Consider the following 21,221-nt stretch of genomic DNA (forward strand, 5'->3'; position numbering starts at 1 on the left):
TACCCTCCAGTGCTAATAGTGTAGGGAAGGAGGAGTGTGGGGAAGGGACCAGATACAGGTAGCATACTGATAGATGGACCCCAGAAAAGAGCACTGTGAGTTAGCTATAAATGGGGGATACATTTGGGGCACTCTGCTCTTTTGGATATATTAAAGAGCTAAAGTAGCTCTTGGGGACAGACTGTTATCAGTTCCAAATGGTGTCTGACCATGGACTGTAATCTTAAGGAATGTTACGTAATACTACAACATTCTTCATTAAGGTATAATTTTAGACTTTGAAAATTGTCAAACTGTCAAAACATTGTTTTCTAATATTCATTTCTTTATATCACAGGAACAATTTACAGCAATGAGGGATTTGTACATGAAAAATGGACAAGGATTTGCATTAGTTTATTCCATCACAGCACAGTCCACATTTAATGATTTACAAGATCTGAGAGAACAGATTCTTCGAGTTAAAGACACTGATGATGTAAGCTGACTTCCTGTTTATTTTTATCTACCTGAAAGGGAAAGGAGAGATCTCTTGCGTCCTCTGGTTCACTCCTCAAGCGCCCCTAGGGCTGAGCCAAGCTGAAACCAGGAGCCCAGAACTTAATTCGGGTCTACCATGTAGATGGCAGGGGCCCAAGCACTTGAGCCATCTTTATTATTTTTTTTATTTATTTAATTTGAAAGTCAGAGTCTGGGAGAGTGGGGGAGACTTCATCCACTGGTTCACTCTCCTTATGGCCACAATAGTCAGGGTTGAACCAGGCCAAAGCAAGAAGCTAGAAGCTTCATCCAGGTCTCCCACATAGATGTCAGGGATCCAAACATTTGGATCATCTTCCTGCTGCTTTTCCCAGGCCATTAGCACAGAGTTGATCAGAAGTAGAGCAGCCAGGACTCAAACCATGGGTGACAGCATCACCAGCAGCAGCTTTACCTGCTATACCACAACACTCCCCTTGAGCCATCTTCTGTCTCCCAGGATACATTGGAAGAAGCTGGATCAGAAGCAGAGTAGCCAGAAGTCAAACCGCACTGCAATATAGGACACAGGTGTCCCAAGCAGTGATATAACTGCTGCACCATTTCACCACTCCTCACGTTTTCAAATATATATTGTGTGAGAAAAATTCCCTCCTTTCCTTTACCTTGTGAAAATTCAAAGTTATCCCCTGGGGCCGGCACTGTGGCGGAGCAGGTTAAAACCCTGACCTGAAGCGTCGGCATCCTATATGGGTGCCAGTTCTAGTCCCAGCTGCTCCTCTTCCGATCTAGCTCTGCTATGGCCCAAGTCCTTGGGCCCCTGTTCGCACATAGGATACCCAGAGGAAGCTCTTGGCTCCTGGCTTTGGATCGGCGCAGCTCCAGCCATTGCAGCCATCTGGGGAGTGAACCAGCGAATGGAAGACCTCTCTCTGTCTACCTCTCTAGCTCTTTCAAATAAATAAAATAAATCTTAAAAAAAAAAGTTATCCCCTTCCTGTTTTTAAATCATTCAGTAGGGAGGAAGGAAGGATGTAGGAGGCAAGTGTTACTAATAGAGCAAATCATCTGGCTGTGTTTCTGGCAGATTTTAGGGCCTTTTTAACAAGAATCAGACTTAGATATGAACATTCTCAAGCAACTGACAGAAGGAACATAATTTAAAAAGAAAGGCAAGGCCAGCGGTGTGGCATAGTGGGTAAAGGTGCTGCCTGCGGTGCAGGCATTTCAAATGGGTGCCAGCTCAAGTTCCGGCTGCTCCACTTCCAATCCAGCCAGCTCTCTGCTATCGCCTGAGTGGAAGATGGCCCAAGGCCTTGGACCCCTGCACCCATGTGGGAGACCCAGAAGAAGCTCCTGGCTCCTGCCTTCGGATCAGTACAGCTCTCCAGCCATTGTGGCCATCTGGGGAGTGAACCAGCAGGTGGAAGACCGAGCGTGCATGCGTGCCGCACTTGCTCAGTGCTCTCTCTCTCTGCCTCTCCATAACTGCCTTTCAAATAAATAAATAAATCTTTAAAAAAAAAACAAGGCAACAAATATATTAGATTCTGACATTAGATTAAGGGACCTCTGCAGTGTATACCGTAATCAAATTTAATCCTAAGAAAGCTTCAGAAAGATTATTTCAATTCCTTGTCATCCTATACTGTATACAGCAGTGGTTCTCAAACATGATCTTGCATTAGAATCACCTGGTATTGGGCTCAACCCCTGGAGCTTTGGACAGTGGAGCTGGAGTAGGGCCAGAGAAGTTGCATTTCTAACAAGTTTCCAGGTGGTATTGATGTTGCCTGTCTGGATACTACAGCTTAAGAACCACTGTACAGCAGTTGAAATGTTCTGAGTGCTGGGAGACACCATGGTAAATGCCACCATTTTCTGGACTTCTGAAACAAGTGAATTTTGGGAGAACCCTACATATTTATAGCAACCTCTGAGCATTTTTCAAGTAGTACATCAGTTTCTTAACTGGTAACTACTATAGTTTTACTCTGTCAGTTGCTTTAAATAAGTATGTGTTAAGTGCCTAATAAAAAGCTCTGTGTCTGTTTTTATTCTGAGGCTAATATTCTTGCTTTTCTTGCTTGATATTTTCCAAAAGTAATGTTAAAACCCAAGGTAGTGCTTTTGTAGAATAAATACTCTTTTTCCCTATGATGTTCTTTTAAAATTGCCAGAATTATGTATATCTAAATACATGATGCAGGTAATAAATAGTCTTTATATTTAGTAAATTAAATGTATTTAGTTCTTATTTTTTAAATGCAAGACCGTATGAGAAGCTGGGGCCTGCATTGTGACACAGCAGGTTAGGCTGCCCTTGTGACACCGGCATCCCATGTGAGCACCAGTTTGAGTCCTAGCTGCTCCTTTCTGATCCAGTTCCCTGCGAAAGCACCTGGGAAGGCAAAAAATGGCCCAAGTAGAGAGCCAGATGGAATTCCTTGCTCCTGTCTTGGGCCTGTCCCTGTCCTGGACTTTGCAGCCATTTAGGAAATGAGCTAAAGGATGGAAGATCTCCCTCTGTCCCTTTGTGACTCTGCCTTTCAAAGAAATAAATTAAGTCTTTTAGGAAAGAAAAAAAAAAGGCTATGTGAGAAACTGAAAATTCTACTTCAGGGGCCTTCCAAATTTCTTCTTCTAGTGTTTTGCAATTGAGAATACTTATTTGATAACTACATGTCAGGAAACCAGAAAACTTGAAGTTGATTCATACCCTTGAGAGAAACTTTTTAAAAGGTTGACATACATTGGTCTTCACAGTAACACCTTTGGCACTTCCTTTTTAAAAGCTTGTATGATTTGCTTACTATAATTAAGTCCACTGTGACATAATTGTAAGGGTTTTTTTTCCACCTCTTTTATATATAGCTAAGTTTCTAAAGATTCTTAATGTCTGTATTGACTAGGTTATGTCTATGAGAAGAGAAGGCAGTGAAAATATCTGACAATGTTAAGTCAATACTCATTGTTTAAGTCAGTTTAACATTGTTAAGGCTTTCATATTATAAGTGTAATTTTTATTACACATTGTTAATTTAATAGTTTTCTCTGGTATCATATGAAAAGTAATCCACAGAGTTGATTCTTAGAATTCTTTTGATTTGAATTATATAGCATAATTGCTTAATTATTTTTACCCTCACAAATGTGTTTTTAGGTTCCAATGATTCTGGTTGGTAATAAGTGTGACTTGGAAGATGAAAGAGTTGTAGGAAAGGAACAAGGTCAAAATCTAGCAAGACAATGGAACAACTGTGCATTCTTAGAATCTTCTGCAAAATCAAAAATAAATGTTAATGAGGTATGATTGAATGTGTTTAAGATAGCCCTTTATCTGGAATACGGGATTTAAAATACATGGGGAAAAGGTGTGCGTATTAATAACATAGACCCAAGTTAATATGTACTCAGGGTCTCTCTGCCTCTCCTTCTCTCTTTATGTGTAACTGTGACTTTCAAGTAAAATAAATAAATCTTTTAAAAAATGTAATCAGGGTGATATGTTGATCATGCAGGCAAAAGTCATGTTAAATATATGTATGTAAGTAAGCAATAGTACTACTCATTGTCCTTATTATATGCTAGTATAGTGAAAATTATCATAAAAATGGGCAGAACATGGAAGTGGGGAGTCAGATTAAGTTTTCTGGCATATAAAAGATACTAAAAGATTGACCAAAATCTTTAAAAGCACGGATGATTCTGGAAGGAGTTTAAAGTCATGTTGTAGATTGAACAAAGACACACAGAAAGTATTAAAGAATAAAGGATTTTTTTCTTTGTGTAATGATAGATGTTTTAATTGAACTAAGATATGATCTCTGCAGCTCCTTCAACAACCTACTTATTTTAAGAAGAACAGTTTCAACTCTGCCAAAAGATAAGCAAAAAACAACTTGGCGGTTATACAAACACCTGGTTTTACACTCATTCCTTAACAGAATATTTGCACTGGAGGGGGGTTTATTTAAACCATGGAAATTCTTTCATTTGACATTTTCCCTTTTTTGTGTGTATTTTTTTTTCTCCTGTAAATTAAAAAAGTAATTATCTATTTGCAGATCTTTTATGACCTAGTGCGGCAAATTAACAGAAAAACCCCAGTGCCTGGGAAGGCCCGCAAAAAGTCATCATGTCAGCTGCTTTAATATACTAAATGTGCTGTAGCTCTGAGCCAGGTAGGTATGTTGACTTACCTTTCCTCTTTTTACCATTCAGCTGCATTAAGGACACTGTCATGAAAGCAAAAAGAGATTCTTGTTCTATAAGACAAATGTTACTCTTAAAAATATCTATGAGTTAGTATGATATCCTGTTATTTCATATACTTGTCATCATAAGTAAGATGTTCCACATAAGTGAATATTCTAAATAACTTCGTTCAATATTTACTAATGCTGTGATGGAACACTGGTTGGTACTGGCAGTACAGTGGTAACACCTGCAACTCTTAATTGCCTTAGGCTAATTAAGGTATAGAAGAGAGAGATCAACAATAACATGATAGGACAAACCCAGCATAGTACTTAGTAATAGTAAAAATCCCAGACACATTTGCCTTAAGCCAGGCACTCTTAAGTACTGTCCATATGTTGATTTATTGGATTCTCATGACAACCCTGTGAGACAAGAACTATTATTACCCATTATTACAGATGAAGGAATTAAGGCACAGATTGTTTCTGGTTCAAGCCCTGCCATTTAATGAGTAGCAGAGTGAGAATTTGAATGAGCAGGCTGGTTCCTGAGTCCATTCTTAGCCACTGTGCTATTATGGTACTGTAGGAGCATATCACTGGGGTGCCAGACCTGTCAGATACAGACTGAGGATTCAGGAAAAATTTGTCAAGAGTAAGAGATTGCTAAGCTTGGATCTGAAGGACACATACAAATTACCTCTGTTGTAAATGAAGGGTTCCCAGGCAGAGAGCCCACAAATACAGCTCAGAGATGTGCAAAGGAAGACAAATATACTACATTTATATAGGTTTTGAAAACAGTCGTCTTAAAAGAGGACAAACCTGTAAAGCAGTTAAGTCAGTCCCCAGCACATAGTAAACACCCAACTATTAGTTGCTGCTGTTTGCCACTAATAATGATTTCCTATTCAGTTATTATTTCACAATACCATTGTCCTTGAGAACTTTGACATTTGTGGCTTTGCTTTCTCATATGTTAAATGACCTCATACTGCTATAGTACTTTGAGTCTGTATCTTTTTTTTAAGAGTTTTATCTCTACCCTCCATTTAGATGCCTGTTTGGTGATACTCTCATTCTGATATGCTCTTATTCCTGACCACATGCCCATTCTTAGCAACACACATGTGCCTGAGCTCACACACTCCCATCTGTCCTTTCCAGTTTGCTATATTCAGTCTGCTAGGATTTAGAAAATTAGATTACAAACCTGATTCAGACTTAGAATGAAGACCTAAAGTTCGAGGCATTTTGCGAAAATTATTTTGGCAGCACACCTATATTAACAACCCTTCTGGAGCTTGCAGTAAGTCTGATCCCCAAGTAAAAAGGAAACTTTTGGTCCATGAATCTATGCACAGATCATCCAAAGTAAGTATTTATGTAACACAGGGAGTTCAGGTGGTACTTCTTTTACATCATTCAAGTATTACCTTACACCCTAATTACATGTGATTTTGGGGTAATACCAACTTTTTCTAACATCTATCTTAAAATCAATAAGGCCTATTTACATACAGAATTAGAAAGTACCTAACTGCCAACTGTAAAAGTGCAAAGAGCCATTATGAAGTAAGTTCTGTCTACTCTTCTGAAGGAACTTTTTAGCAACTTTTATTGGAAGAGTAAGGAAGAAAGGCCTTGGTTTTCTGATTGCATTTTGTATTTGGGTTGTAATTCTAGAATTATAAGCATTTGTAAATTCACCCATTTTGTTAATATTGCTGCCTTTTAATCCTGATTCCAGTAAGGTTGACTTGACCTAAAATTTTAATGAGGCTTTTTTTCTTTTTAATCTTTGGAAGGCAATACATGGGAATTTGCACAAAAGTACATTGTATCTAAAATTTTCATTGGATGGTCAAAAGGGCAGGTAGCAGAATAGATAGAATTCATCTGTTTTGAATGAAAATGTTTTTGCTATAAGTTTGGTGCATTGTTACTAACGTGTAATAACTAAAATGTGAGCCTATATTATATTCATTTATAAAACTCTATTGTCTTATGGCTTCTTTGGATCTTTAGTGTGCCGTTTTCATTCAGTTGTTTTCCTTTTGACAGGTCTGAAGAACTGTTGCCCAATTCAACAGTGCCAGCATTCCAACTTTGTTAAAACCTACCAACATCTTAAATGGACTTTCCTGTGGTGGTACCCTTTAAAAGGCGGATGAAAGCTACTCTATCAGTTTGCACATTCTAATCACTTTCCAGTATCACAAGAGAGATTTTTACTTATATAATAGCCCTAGAGTATGCAGCTGGTAAAACCAGAGGCTACATCCAGTATTACTTCTAAGAGACATTCTTCATCCACCAATGTTGTACATGTATGAAAATGGTGTACTGTATACTTTAACACGCCCCATACTTTGTATTGGAGAGTACAATAATGTAAATCCTAAAAGCACCACTATTTTAGCATAATAAAAGAAAGTCCAAAGAGCTCCTATATAGACTACTCCAGATAACTTCGCTTCTTTGATACTTGTAGCTTATTGTAATTTTTTTTAAGAAATTCAAGGTCATTATCATTGTATTGTACAAAATAAGCGCTTTGATTAACACAGCTATATAGTTTTTTTAATTTTTAAAAAACCTGTGGAGACAGTGATCTTGTCTTTAAAATATGATAGTCCTTTCAGTATAATGTCTTAGATTAAAGACGTTGCCTTTAATATCTGTTGGGAAGGAAATGTCCAGACTTTTCAAATCTCCTTATTATATGTTTCCTTTTTTGTTTACATAGGGAACAATGTTTATAGTTGTGTGTACAGTGGGGGTCTACAACAAGAAGTGTATATTTTCAAACAGTTTTTTAATGATTTAACAGTTTTTGTAAATCATTTTCAGGCTTCTGCAGCTGTAGATTCTCACTGTGAATCCCTTGCTTGCTCATGCATAAGTGTATTTGCAATACCAAATATACAGGTTTAGTACTTTTGCCTGTTAGTGATTGTTTCACATGTGTAACGTTTTGGTTGAGATGTTAAATGGTGGACGAGTACTGTGGATGTGAATGTGGGAAGTAATTTTAATCATGTGTAATTGGTCACAAGGCCTAATTTGCAGTAATTATTGCTGTTTTATTTAACAATGCCTTGTTGCTTTGTATGCATTAACGTTTGGGTGTAAAGATTGTGTGTCTATCCAACAGGGAGCCACAGTATTTAAATTGACCAACCTAATGTTACAACTACTTTGAGGTGGCCAAATGTAAACTAAAAGCCTTAATTAAAGTGGTGCAATTTTGTATAACTTAGCATCAGTAGTTCAATAAATTTGGATTGCCATGCAAGGGCTTGCATTATAATTACTTGCCACTTGAATGTGTTTTGTGTAATGTTTTAACAGTGCTAGTAAATAAATATGGGTTTACATTCTTTGTAAATGTAATAGGTGCATTTTACACAATGTGGTCTTGTAATTTAATATTTGGGTAAACCAGACTCATTAAGTATAGGAGTTAAGTGAAAGATATCAGGGTTGTTTTTTTTTTTTCCTAGCATTATTGGAAATCCAATAACTGCGCTTTGAACTTTTCCTTAAGAAAGAAGTTTGTAAATGAAGCAATATTACTTATGAACAAATGCCTTTGGGTATGTGCAGTAGCTCTTTTGGATAAATGAGGAAGGATTGAAAATACTTTGGCAGATGTTATACTATGGATTTTTTAAAATACATGTAGGATAAAGGTAGAATATTAATGGCTCAAAATCTGGACGACATGGACTCAAGTATTTCTTTTTTTGGAGAATAGATCTGTCTTTGTCTTATGTGCTGTTATTCAGTTTCGTGAAATTTGTAAAGAAGCTCTTAACTCAAACTTTTTCAAAAGGTTTGTGAGAAATGAGATTAAAAGATAACTTTATTTTGGTGCAAAAGAATTTTTAGCTCATGCTGTTTTTTCATAGAACACATTATCCGTGAACTTTTTGAAGAGCTTTTGTACATGCTTTTTGAATGGGACATGGAAAAGCTTCCATCTTAAGAAGAAAAAAACATGTTTAACTCAGTGTCCCATATATTGAAAGGTCTAAGGAAAAGATTCTTCCGGAAGCTCCACTTAATTAAGAGACTTGTTTTGGCAGAATTGATTTTATTTATAAGTCATTGGGGAGGAAAGCCCCAAATAGTGCAACTGGGAAGCACTAACATTAATTAGCTATGTTCTCTTAAAAAAAAAAAAAAAAGCTATGTTCCACTAGAACCATTGAAGGCATACTCATTAATTCAACTACCTGTAATAAGTGTTTATTTCCTACCAGCTGTGTACCAGGCACAATTCTAGGCTCTTAAAAACTTCAGGTTTTTAAATGACAAGAATTGTTCTAGATTTAAGAATACAGCAGCAACAAAGACCTACTAAAAGCAAAACCATGCCCTCCTCAAATTTATATTCAATTACTGGGTTTTTCATTCTCAGCACTACAGAAGATTTTGTGCTAAATAATTTCATGTGTTGTGAAATTATCTTGTACATAATAGGCTTTTTTAGTAACAGACCTGATCTCTGCCCACTGGATGCCAGTAATCCCACCTTGTGATGACCCAAAGTGTCTCCAGACTTTGCCAGGTGTCCTGCAGTTGGTTGGGCTAAGGAGAAGATTTGAAGGTCCAGATCACCCTGCTTGAGACTTCCTGATCTGCTAGGAAACAAGCAGATTAGTTACAAGCAGGTGTTAGACGATTGAGCACGGCGAGTAAGAATATGGGCTCTAGACCTGGATTTTCAGGGTTTCTGATCCCAGCTCTGGCTACTTCCTAAATGTGACCTTGGTCACCTCCTCTATAAAATGAGAGTGATAATGGCAATGGCACCTATCATAGGAGTTAGAAGTGAGTGTCCATGCCATCCTCTTGAGTATTTTTTTAATCAAAAAAATAAGGCTATGGTTTGGCAAAAAAGTACCTTTTTCTTCCGTACAGAATAGTAACTGCGCTTAGAAAGGTAGATCATATGTAGATGAACTTTCTGGTACTTTTGATGGGAAAACATCAAAATAATTCTTTGAAAAAGTCCTGAATTCCTTTTCATGTCCCCCAAAATACTGGGAAAACTTGTATTTTAGGAGGAAACCATAATGTTTCACATATTTTTCTAAAAAATGTAAAAAAGACTGTTTTGACCTTTCATGTTGGTTCAGTTTCTTTCCTCATAAATGTAAATATATAATTTTACCACAATGGATATTAAGAATCAAAAGTTCTCTTTAAATTCCATTTATGAAATTAAGTTTTGCAGCAAACTCAATCAAAACTCATTACTACGGTATTTTTTTGATTTGTGTCTTCATTAAATTTAATCTCCATGTATCCTGTCTCCTTTCTTTTCAACCTTAGAAATGTAAAAAGGAGTACAGTATTTTATAATTAATTATCCTATTATCTTAGCAATCAAAGTGTTTGCAGGCTCATACTTCTTAAACTGTTAGTGAGCCTTAACATTGTGATTTATAGAACATAAATTTTTTTTGAAAATAAATTTGCTTTATAATTGTTACAGTTCATCAGTACATCTGGTATTTTATGAATGCATGAGAGAAGTGTAGTAGATTGAGAGAACTAAACCTAATGTATGTTTCCTTAACTGACTATTGAGAGAAAAATGCATGAGTCTGTGTTGGGATACTTGATGGTGATGATAACTTGCCAACCTGGCTACTTAAATCTATTAACTGAGCAACGAAGTCTGTAGGCTTGACATTAGTTTATCTTTGAAAAGTAGAAATAAAATACTTACTGCTAACTAGGTCTGTTTTTTTAATGCTGCAGTACATTATTAAGTATTCTACATGTCACATGTTTTTAGTACTTCCTTAAAACATTCCTGTTAGAGGCCTGAAGGTTCCTAATCACAGGAATTAAAAGTTTTATACAACATTAGGGATATCTACCTGGTTTTATATCTTAAAAACCAACTAGTTTTCTCACTATTACTTGTCTGCCATGTTCCAGAGACTGTTGAGGATGCTAGAGAAAGCAGGGATGTTCTGCCCACATGGGAAAAGCTGACAGTAAATGAACAAAGTTCTGTTGGTAACCATCTTTTAAACTTCCTTAGAGCTTTCCAAATAGGACAATTTAAATTGTTTTAGAAAAATATGCTATCATTTTTCATATATGTAAAGTTGTTTTTAAGGATTTATTTGAAAAGCAGAGTTAAGAGATCTTCCATCTGCTGGTTCATTCCCCAAATGGTTGTAATTGCCAGGGTTTGGACCAGCCAAAGCTAGGAGCTTCCTCTGAGTCTCCCAGGTGGGGGAAGGGGCCTAAGTACTTGGGCCATGCTCTGCTACTTTCCTAGACCATTAGCAGGGAGCTGAATCAGAAATGGAGCAGCTGGGACTCAAACTGTTGCCTACATGGGATGCTGTCATTCAGTGGGCAGCCTAACCCACTATGCCACAATGTCGGCCCCTGTATAACTGTTATTGTTTATATAAAGGCAATAATTTTTTGTCCAAAAGGGTATAGAGATTTTTTTTTTTTAGTTATGAACCTAATTCAACCTAATTTTCCTTACAGAGTGATGTGAGAAAATTGTCCAGTTTCAGCATCTGAGACAATGCTGAAAATACAACCCCTTACAGAATTTTTTGTGAAGATACTCCATGAGTGAGAAGCTTAAAGCAGTTTTTAAATAGGCAGACATCAAAAGCCTTTAATGTTTTTGTCATCTGCTATTACTGCCCATTCAAATTTCTGTTTATAGTGTGTGCTCATTTATGTCCCTTGTGAGCACTAATTTCAAAACAGGAAGCTGTTACTGCTGTCGAATACTTTAATGTGCACTGCATCAGACTTGGGACAGAGGCGATTAAGGAGTAAATGATACAATAAACCCTAACCACGCAGGCGATGTGTTTAATGAGTCAGTGGTGGGAAAGACCAGACAAACTCAAGTCTGATAACTCATCTAACCATAGACAGTTCATGCTTTGTAATCTATGCCAAAGTAACTAAAAGTTAAGGACTATCTGATCTGTTTCCAACTCTTAGGGATAGCTACCTGATTTTTGTACCTATAAATAGGTTTATTTAGTTGACTGTTAACTGTTCACTGTTATCCTGTTATCTCCTGAATAAGTCAGGCAGTTTGAGAGAACTACATGGATGGCAAAAAAAGAAAAAAGCCACACACACAAAATCTTCCCATAGTCCAAATGATCAGATGAGTGTGGGATCGAGTGGCTAGTTAAGAGGGAGCCAGACCTACTCTTCTAAATGGAAGTAATATGACTAAAAGAAAATGTCAGTCATTTGAAAGATAAATATGCTAGAACTGGAGTAGACCTAGCCAATTTGTAGGCTGTGTTTGACCAGAAAACATGAAGTTATTCAGGGTTGTGGCTGTGGTGAGAAGGGAAACCAAAGAAACTAAAAAGAAAACTGGGGAGTTGCTTAGTGGCTAGATAGGGACTAAAGGAAAGGGTGAGATGTATGATTAGATCAGCAGAACCAGAGAGGTTTTGGTGAATGTCTTTGTAGATACCCAGATTTGAAGTTAGCCCTTGGATGGAGGCAACTGAAACCTTCCAAGGGTGAATGGAATTATTTTACAAGAATTGAGTGTGGAGGAAGAAAAAATCGGAAGGAGAGGGGAAGCATTATTGTTAGAAAGGCAGAGAGGAAGGGAAGCGCTGTGCAGCAGTTGGGAATCCAGCTCCTTGATGGCCAGGAAGTGTCCTGTGCTTGGAGGCTGCAGGCCGGCAGCAGTCTGGTGAGTCGTGATTCTCCAGACTTCAGTTTATAGCTGTATACTTTTTTGGTGGGGAATTGCCACTAATCTAAGGAGATGATAAGGTAGTTTTGGAAACAGCCCTGTGTATCTATCGGTGCAGCAGCTCTGAAGTCTGCGTCAGAGCACTGCTGGTTAACTTCTGTTAAAATACAACTGTACCACAGCCACAGGTCATCTCAGATTCATGCTTTTGCACTGTTTCTCTACATACTTCCCCAATTATGTAAACACTTTTCTTAAATAGCATTTTGGTACTTTGCCCCAAATGTTAAGGAGATAAGTTTTTATTATTTACTAGGTACTCATGATGTTGATTTGTTTCTCTGATTTTCTTTAAAAAAAAAAAAAAGTCATGGTTAAACAGTATTAATTGAAAGATATGCTTATTTTGGTGCAAAAAAAAAAAAAAATATGGAGATCCCTCATGTGTGTGCAAAAAAATCTGGAGACCCCTCGTGTGTTAAATTTTCTAGGGCTGCAATAACAAATTATCACAAATTTGTCAGCCTAAAGTGACAGAAATAAACTCCCCCACAGTTTTGGAGGCCAGAAGTCCAAAGTCAAGACGTCATCAGGCTGCACTCCTAAAAGGCTCTAGCAAAAGCACGTTCCTTGGCCTGGACTTCAGTCCCTGCCTCCATTTTCCTCTCTTCTGTGTCTGAGCTCCTTCTTCCTACCCTTTGTAAGGGCACTTTTGGTGGATTGAGAGTCCACCCAGATAATTCAGCATAATCTCAAAATTCTTAACTGAAGCACATCTGCAAAGTCTTCTTTATTTCCTCCCAAATGTAACAATTACAGGTTTGAGAACTGGAATGTGGATGTATCTTTGGGAGCCACTGTCAGCCTACAACACAGTGTTTTACTAATTTTTCAGGAACAGACAGCATAAGTCTGCTCCCAAGATAACCCAGGACATTCTCAACCGAACCAGCAGACTGGGGTCTCCCAGCAGAGCTCTTAAGCTCCTAAGAAAGCCCCAAGGTTAAGTGATTCTACTGAGAACCTAGGTTGGGGTGAAACTCAAGTTCCACAATTCCAGAACCAATATAATGGCCATGGAATGCTGTTAACCATTGTCATCGCACAAAATTATCTTCCACTTTTGTTGTATAGCCTGTCTTCCCTGCACGTTCTGTGTAGTGTTCAGTGATAACAGAAACTTCCGTACTTGCACTGACTTGGATTAGAAGTGATGATAAGTACTGAGTTTTGGGGTTGTTTTAAAGATTGATTGGTTTATTTGAACACGGCACACAGATGTCCCATGTGCTGGTTCACTCCCCATATGGCTGCTATGGCCAGGGATGGCCCATGGCACAGGTAGTAGGAGTTCGGAGTTCCATCCTGGTCTCCCACGTGGGTGAGCCCAAGTACCTGAACCATCCTCCACTGCCTCCCTAGTCTCATTGGTGAGGAGCTGGATTGGAAGCAGAGCAGCCAGGATGTGAACCTGTGCTCCAGTATGGATTGCTGGTGTTGCTAGTGGCAGCTTATCTAGCTTACTGTCCTACAATGCTGGCCCTAAATAGTAAATTTTAACTTTTAAGCTTTTTATTTTCAGACATGTCCAGCAGGTTTTTGTTCCACATCTCCCTCCACCTAATCAGACCTCTGTGGTTCATATTAGATAACCATGAGTGCTTCTGCAAGCAATTGTTTGCACTGAATGAATGCTTTATTTACTGCTTGGCTGTTTGTTTGTTTTGTTTTGTTTTTTTGCGAGGCAGAGTTAGACAGTGAGAGAGAAAGGTTTTCCTTCCGTTGGTTCACTTCCCTAATGGCTGCCACGGCTGGCGTGATGCGCCGATCTGAAGCCAGGAGCCAGGTGCTTCTCCTGGTCTCCCATGCGGGTGCAGGGCCCAAGCACTTGGGCCATCCTCCACTGCCTTCCCCGGGCCACAGCAGAGAGCTGGCCTGGAAGAGGAGCAACCGGGACTAGAACCCCGGGGTGCTGGCGCCGCAGGTGGAGGATTAGCCTAGTGAGCCACAGCGCCAGCCTGTGTTTTTGTCTTTTAAGAAACGAGAGGGAGGGACAAGCATAGAATGAAATGACAAAAACTACTGTCATTGGAATGAAGTACAGTGAATATTTGAACAAGTTAGAGTTACTTTTCCCCAGTGAGTTTTGGGCTTTTTATATACAACCAGCATTAGGAGTGCGGTATCTCTCCACTCCTCAGAAATGAAATAACCTTCTCAGATAGCCTGTTTATTCATTTATTATTTCAAGTAATGAAGTAAGGGGCTTGAAACCATCTGTGTGGTTTGCGTGTTTGAAATACAAACTTCAGGTTCCCAGAAGTAGTTTCAGTTGTTCTCTATAGAGCTATTGTAGAAAAGATTCTCAGTTCACTCATTTGAATTTCCCGACTTCAGTAACAAGATTTCAAGTGGAGACTGCAGAATTGGCTGTATTAGACTAAAAGGCAATAGTGCTTCCTGAAATACATCATGGTAAGATGCAGAAGCTGAACCATCTGGTAATGCCTACTTAGCAGATACCTAGTAGTCCTCATTTTGCAGAAACAAAGATTGTTAGCCACTACCATACCACTAACTTCATTCCACTGATGCTTTCATAAAAGAGGTCACCAAACATGGGCCAGGCCCCCCCTTGACAGGATATGGCTAATGACAGATGCACAATTAAGGATGTGGTCGGCCTGGGCACCCTGCCAAATGCCTTGTTCAAGGGACAGTCAAGAGGACAGGTCTTGGGATGTCATCCAGAGAGGATGGATGTAGAATGCCAAGCAGGACAGCCCTGGGAAGTAAGACATTTTCCATTGCCCTCTACCACTCCCATCAAACAGGCAGTTGCCCAATGCCCATCTTCCTTATGATGTGTTTATCTCACTTTAAAGAAAAAAGTACAAGTTCTAGGAAGCAAAAGATTTTTGTGGCAAGGTTGTCAACCTGCACAAAACAAGCAAAACCTGTATTAGATCAGAATATGTGTAGTGTCTAACCTTGAAGCTCAGTGACTTTTTCTTTACATTTATTTATTTGAAAGAGTTACAGAGAGACAGACACACTGAGAGAGGACAGATACTTATCTTCAATCTGCTGGTAGCTGGGCCAAGACAGGAGCCTGGAACTGCATCCAGGTCTCCCATATGGGAGCAATCTGATCATCTTCCACAGCTCTTGGACACATACCTGAGACCTGGATCAGAAGTGGAACAGCCAAGACTCAAACTGGCACCCATATGGGATGATGACATCACAGGTGGCAGCTTAACCCACTGTGCCACAGCACCAGCCCCAAAGCTGAGTGACATCTGTTCCAAAGGACAGTAACGCTGATAATCTGAAACCATCTCCATACATAGACTGTTCTTTTCTGCCATCATCTTCAGGTAGGATCTATCATCGCAAATAGAAGTTTAAGAAAGCTGTCAGGACCAGTGCTCATGGTGTAGGGAACTAAGCCTCTGCCTGCGGTGCCAGCATCCCAGATGGGCACTGGTTTATACTCCAGCTGCACCTCTTCCAGCTGCTGGATAGCTCTCTGCTATGGCCTGGGAAAGCAGTGGAAGATGGCCCAAGTCCTTGGGCCCCTGCACCCGTGTGGGAGACCCAGAAGAAGCTCCGCTCTTGGCTTCAGGTCGGCCCAGCTCTGGCTGTTGTGGTCATTTAGGGAGTGAACTGGCAGATGGAAGGCCATTCTCAGTCTCTCTCTCTCTCTCTCTCTCTCTCTCTCTCTCTCTCTCTCTCTCTCTCCCCCTCTACCTCTACCTCTACCTCTACCTCTCAAATAAATAGTCTTAAGAAAGCTGTCATGCTAGGCTCCCTAAAGGAAACTGAAATGGAGAATGATAAAGGAACAACAAGCCAAAAAAAAAAAGATTAATTTATTCTCTTGATGTTTCCATGAAACAGACTCAAGATCGAAAAACTGACACTGCCCGATAGATGAGAAATAATAGTTATTTCTTGGACATTGCACCAATAAGGAATTTACATGAATTGGGGCTGGTGTTGTGGCTCAGTGGGTTAAGCCACCACCTGTGACACTAGTATGCCACATAAGAGCAACAATTAGAGTCCTGACTGCTCCACCTCTGATCTGATTCCCTGCTAATGCCTCTAAGAAAGCAGTGAAAGGTGGCCTGAGGACCACCTGCGTCTCTGTCACCACATGGTAGATCCTGGTGGAGTTCTGGATTCCTGGCTCCACCAGCCCAGGCTATCGTAGCCATTAAGGGAGTAAACCTACATATGCAAGGTTTCTCTCTCTCTCTCTCTCTCTCTCTCTCTCTGTCACTCTTTCAAATACAGAAATCTCTCTTTTTTTTTATGTATTTACTTATTTATTTGAAAGAGTTACACAGAGAAGGAGAGGCAGAGAGAGAAGTGTTTCATCCACCGGTTCACTCCCCAATCCACTGCAATAGCCGAGCTGAGCCAATCCAAGCCAAGAGCTAGGAGCTTCTTCCAAGTCTTCCCATGCAGTGCAGGCAGGGGCCCAAGGACTTGGGCCATCTTCTGCTTTCCTAGACCATAGCAGGGAGCTGGATCAGAAGTGGAGCAGCCAGCACTTGAACCGACGTCCATATGGGATGCCGGCAATGGAGGTGGCCCTTTACCCCCCCCCCCCCACAGCGCTGGCCCCAAGAAATTTTTTTTAAAAATTAATGTGTCATATCACCCTCACAATTATATGAGACTATCAGTGTCTCAATACCACTAAGAAATGCATCAATAAAGTGAAATATAAACACTAAAAAAATTTTGTTCATCTTATAAATGAAAAATCTATTTGAATTATTCAGGAACTTGTGACTCAAGATAATGGATACTAGGCAGATGTGCCAAAGATAACAGCTTTTCTTTATATTCACAGTAAGCACTTAGAAGCTGATACAGTGGGTAAACATAACAGACAAACTATAAATGTCATGAGTTTTGGCACACACCAAAAAAATTACAAATGTTTTAAGCTACAAAACTAATAAGAAAGAGGTATTATAAACTCTTAGAATGTAAAGTCTTACTGATGACAGATACAGATCTTGAATTCAAAATTTCTACCAAATTAAAAAATAATATCATAAAAATATAAATTCTCCCAATTTAACAATTAATGTAATATTATTTCAATTTTAATTTCAACTGATGTATGTAGTTTTTAGATTGAAGTTGAACTAAATGATTTTCAAGTGGAAAAAAAAAGATAATTAGTAGAATTCAGTGAAGAAGTAGATTCCAGAATATAACAAGTGAATATATGACACAAATTTATTTCAATAGCAAAGAATGATGCTTAGTAAAATGCTGGCACAACTAACTATGCATCTGAAGAACATAAAAGGTCAATCTCTATACGGTGCAAAAAAAAACACTTTCCAGATACACTTAGATTTTTCAAGCTATGAAGTGAAAAAAGAAAACAGAAGAAAGTCAAAGAATTTGGAAGTGCTGTCAAAAAAACAAGGAAGCTGGGGCCAGCGCTGTGGTATAATGGTTAAAGCCGCCACCTGTAGTGCCAGCATCCCATATGGGCGCCGATTTGAGACCCAGTTGCTGCTCTTCCAATCCAGCTCTCTGCTATGACCTGGGATAGCAGTAGAAGATGGCCCAAGTCCTTGGACCCCCACACTCGCATGGGAGACCCCAAAGAAGCTCCTGGCTCTTGGCTTCGGATCATTGTAGCTCTGGCCATTGCGGCCATCTAGGGAGTAAACCAGCTGATGGAAAACCTCTCTCTCTCTCTCTCTCTCTCTGCATCTGCCTCTCTCTAACTCTGCCTTTCAAATAAATAATCTTAAAAAAAGAAGAAGAAGAAACCATCTTCTTGGCAAGTTCTAAAAACACAGAAGCTATTTTTAAGTTAAAATATCTTTATATTTTGTGGTCAGCACTATGGCTTAGTGGGTTAAGCCACCACCTGCAGCACCGACATCCCATATGGGCGCAGATTTTAGTTCCGGCTGCTCTGCTTCCGATCCAGTTCCTTGCTAATGTGCCTGGGAAAGCAGCAGAGGATGACCCAAGTGCTTGGGTCGCTGCACCCACATGGGAGACCCTAAAGAAGCTCCTGGCTCCTGGCTCCTGGCTTCAGCCTGGCCTAGCCCCAGTTGTTGCAGCCATCTGGGGAGTAAACCAGCAGATGGAAGATTCTCTAATTCTGTCTTTCAAATAAATAAATCAATCTAAAATATTTATATTTAGGTAAAAATTTATCTGTATATATTTAAAACATTTGATAAAATAGTTTACAAAGTCAAGCTTAAGAAGATGTATAAATAAAGACAAAGGGTTAATGTCTATAACATAGAAAGGATTCTTAGAAGTTGAGAATCCATCCTGAAAGAAAAAAAAAAAAAGTTGAGAATCCAAAAGAAAAATCGGTCAAAGAGCTAGACAGTACAGAGAAGAGCAACTCCAAATGACCCGTAAGCATACAAAGTTGCTCTAACCTATAGCCAGAGAAAGGCATGTCAAAATATCAGAAATCCTGAACCCTGGGCAGAAATTACAGAGAAGGCTCCAGTCCCGGGAGGAGACTCAGGGCAAGGAAGGAGTCACGTATCGCTGAAATGTGAATTGTAGAGCCTTTGGGAAGAACTGTAGCATATGCTAACTTCTATTAAAATTCAAACTAGCGTATTGGACCCAACAACCCTACTTTGGATGATGTATCCTACTTGTATGAAGTTCAGAAATCAGCACAGCAAAACAGAAGGCCACGGGATGCTTGTCTGTGTGTTACATGAGCCTGGGAAAGGGGCTGGAGGGCACAGCCCAGGTGCTCCAGGTGGGTTGCCGCTCCCATGGTGACGCAGAAGGGAGGGGTGAGGAAGTGCAGAAAAGCAGGGCTGTGCAGTTGGGAGGATAGGGAGCAAGCTCACCAAGGGGTCTGGAGGGGCGTCCTCATTGTTAACAGCAAGGTTCTGGTATGCGGCTTTAGGGGCTATATGGATGTTATTATGTGGAAAACACGAATGCAGGTTCATGGCGGGGATCCTGTGCAATAATAAAAATTACTATGCTATGGGGCCGGCGCTGTGGCACAGCAGGTTAATGCTCAGGCTTGAAGCGCCAGCATCCCATATGGGCGCCGGTTCGAGTCCTGGCTGCTCCACTTCCAATCCAGCTCTCTGCTATGGCCTGGGAAAGCAGTGGAGGATGGCCCAAGTCCTTGGGCCCCTGCACCAGCATGGGAGACCCAGAAGAAGCTCCTGGCTCCTGGCTTCGGATCGGTGCAGCTCCGGCCATTGCAGCCAATTGGGGAGTGAAACATCAATGGAGGACCTCTCTCTCTCTCTCTCTCTCTCTCTCTCTCTCTCTGCCTCTCCTTTCTCTGTGTAATTCTGACTTTCAAATAAATAAATAAATAAAAATGACTATGCTAGCAATAGGAACATGGAAGAATTCAACGCTTTCTTTTTCCTGAACATTGTTCTTCTATCTTTAAGCAAATAATGGAAGAGTGTTCAAAATAATTACCAGAACTTCACACGTCACGGGGAAGAAACATTGGAATAGCCGAAGGAGCTTACCTTTCTCTATTCCCTGAAATTCACCTTTTTGTACAGCTGAAGTAGTTCAGTTGATCTTAGGAAGGACAAAAAGGCAGAAGGGCCCCCCCCCCCAGGCTGGCAGGCTTTTCCTAAGGATTAAACTCAATCATTTACAATCGCACACAGGAAGCCAGGATGGATTTTGAAGCACAAATCTACCTAAGGCCCTTTTGCAACACAGACTCAAGCTCACAAACAAATTCCAAGGGCAACATTCGTGACACACACAACTTCTCCTTAGCATTATGTTGCATTGCCAGCACTTACATTCCACCCTTTTATGCTTATAAATGCACTGCTATTTATAGAGACTGCATAGTTTGCTCTTGGATGTCAGTGGGTTTGTAGCTCAAAGTATGATCAAAGTGCTTTAAAGGTCAATTCCTGCTCTTGATTTATGAACCAAAGATGCTACATGTTCAATCATTAACACCTTGAAAATGTTGTTTTTAAATAGATTCATGGCATCGTGGATGCATGATGCATCCTCTTAAGGATATATCTTCATAGATTCTCCAATTAGAATGTACTTACTGGAACAGGTGTTTGGTGTGGTGGTTAAGAAAGACTTGATTTGAGGGGCTGGCAGTGTAGTACAGCTGATTAAACTGCCACCTGCAACACCACCAGCTCAAGACCCGATCCAGCTTCCTGCAAACATGTCTGGGAAGGCAATGGAAGATGGTACAGTGCTTGGACCCCTACCCACGTGGGAGACCCGGATGGAGTTCTTTTTTTTTTTTTTTTTGGACAGGCAGAGTGGACAGTGAGAGAGAGAGACAGAGAGAAAGGTCTTCCTTTACCGTTGGTTCACCCTCCAATGGCCGCTGTGGCCAGCACACCACGCTGATCTGAAGCCAGGAGCCAGGTACATATCCTGGTCTCCCATGGGGTGCAGGGCCCAAGCACCTGGGCCATCCTCCACTGCACTCCCTGGCCACAGCAGAGAGCTGGCCTGGAAGAGGGGCAACCAGGACTGGAACCCGGTGTGCCGGCGCTGCAGGCGAAGGATTAGCCTATTGAGCCACAGCGCCAGCTGCGGATGGAGTTCTTGGCTTTTGACTTCCACATGGCCCAGCCCTGGCTGTTGCGATCATTTGGGGAGTGAACCAGCAAATGGAACCTCTCTCTCTCTCTCCTTTTTTCTGTGTTGTGCTGCCTTTCATATAAATATTTTTTAAATATATTAGGAAGGAAGGAAGGAAGGAAGGAAGGAAGGAAGGAAGGAAGGAAGGAAGGAAGGAAGGGAAGGAGATAGGACTTGGC

General features: G+C 40.2%; 1 protein-coding gene across 4 annotated transcripts in view; it reads left to right on the top strand.

Moving 5' to 3' along the window:
• Positions 1-8,078, top strand: part of RAP1B (RAP1B, member of RAS oncogene family) — a 43,793-nt gene extending 35,715 nt beyond the window's left edge. For 2 of the 4 annotated variants that reach the window (XM_017341970.3, XM_070052590.1), the window contains exons 5-8: positions 338-478; positions 3,644-3,787; positions 4,548-4,668; positions 6,747-8,078. In XM_017341970.3, coding sequence (XP_017197459.1) covers positions 338-478; positions 3,644-3,787; positions 4,548-4,634 — 372 coding nt within the window. In that variant the 3' untranslated portion in view covers positions 4,635-4,668; positions 6,747-8,078. The remainder of the gene's footprint in view (positions 1-337; positions 479-3,643; positions 3,788-4,547; positions 4,669-6,746) is intronic. The other 2 variants (XM_002711319.5, XM_070052591.1) reach the window with 1 other exon arrangement.
• Positions 8,079-21,221: the final 13,143 nt, after the last annotated feature.

Source organism: Oryctolagus cuniculus, chromosome 11, assembly GCF_964237555.1.
Source record: "Oryctolagus cuniculus chromosome 11, mOryCun1.1, whole genome shotgun sequence".
Lineage (NCBI taxonomy): Eukaryota > Metazoa > Chordata > Mammalia > Lagomorpha > Leporidae > Oryctolagus > Oryctolagus cuniculus.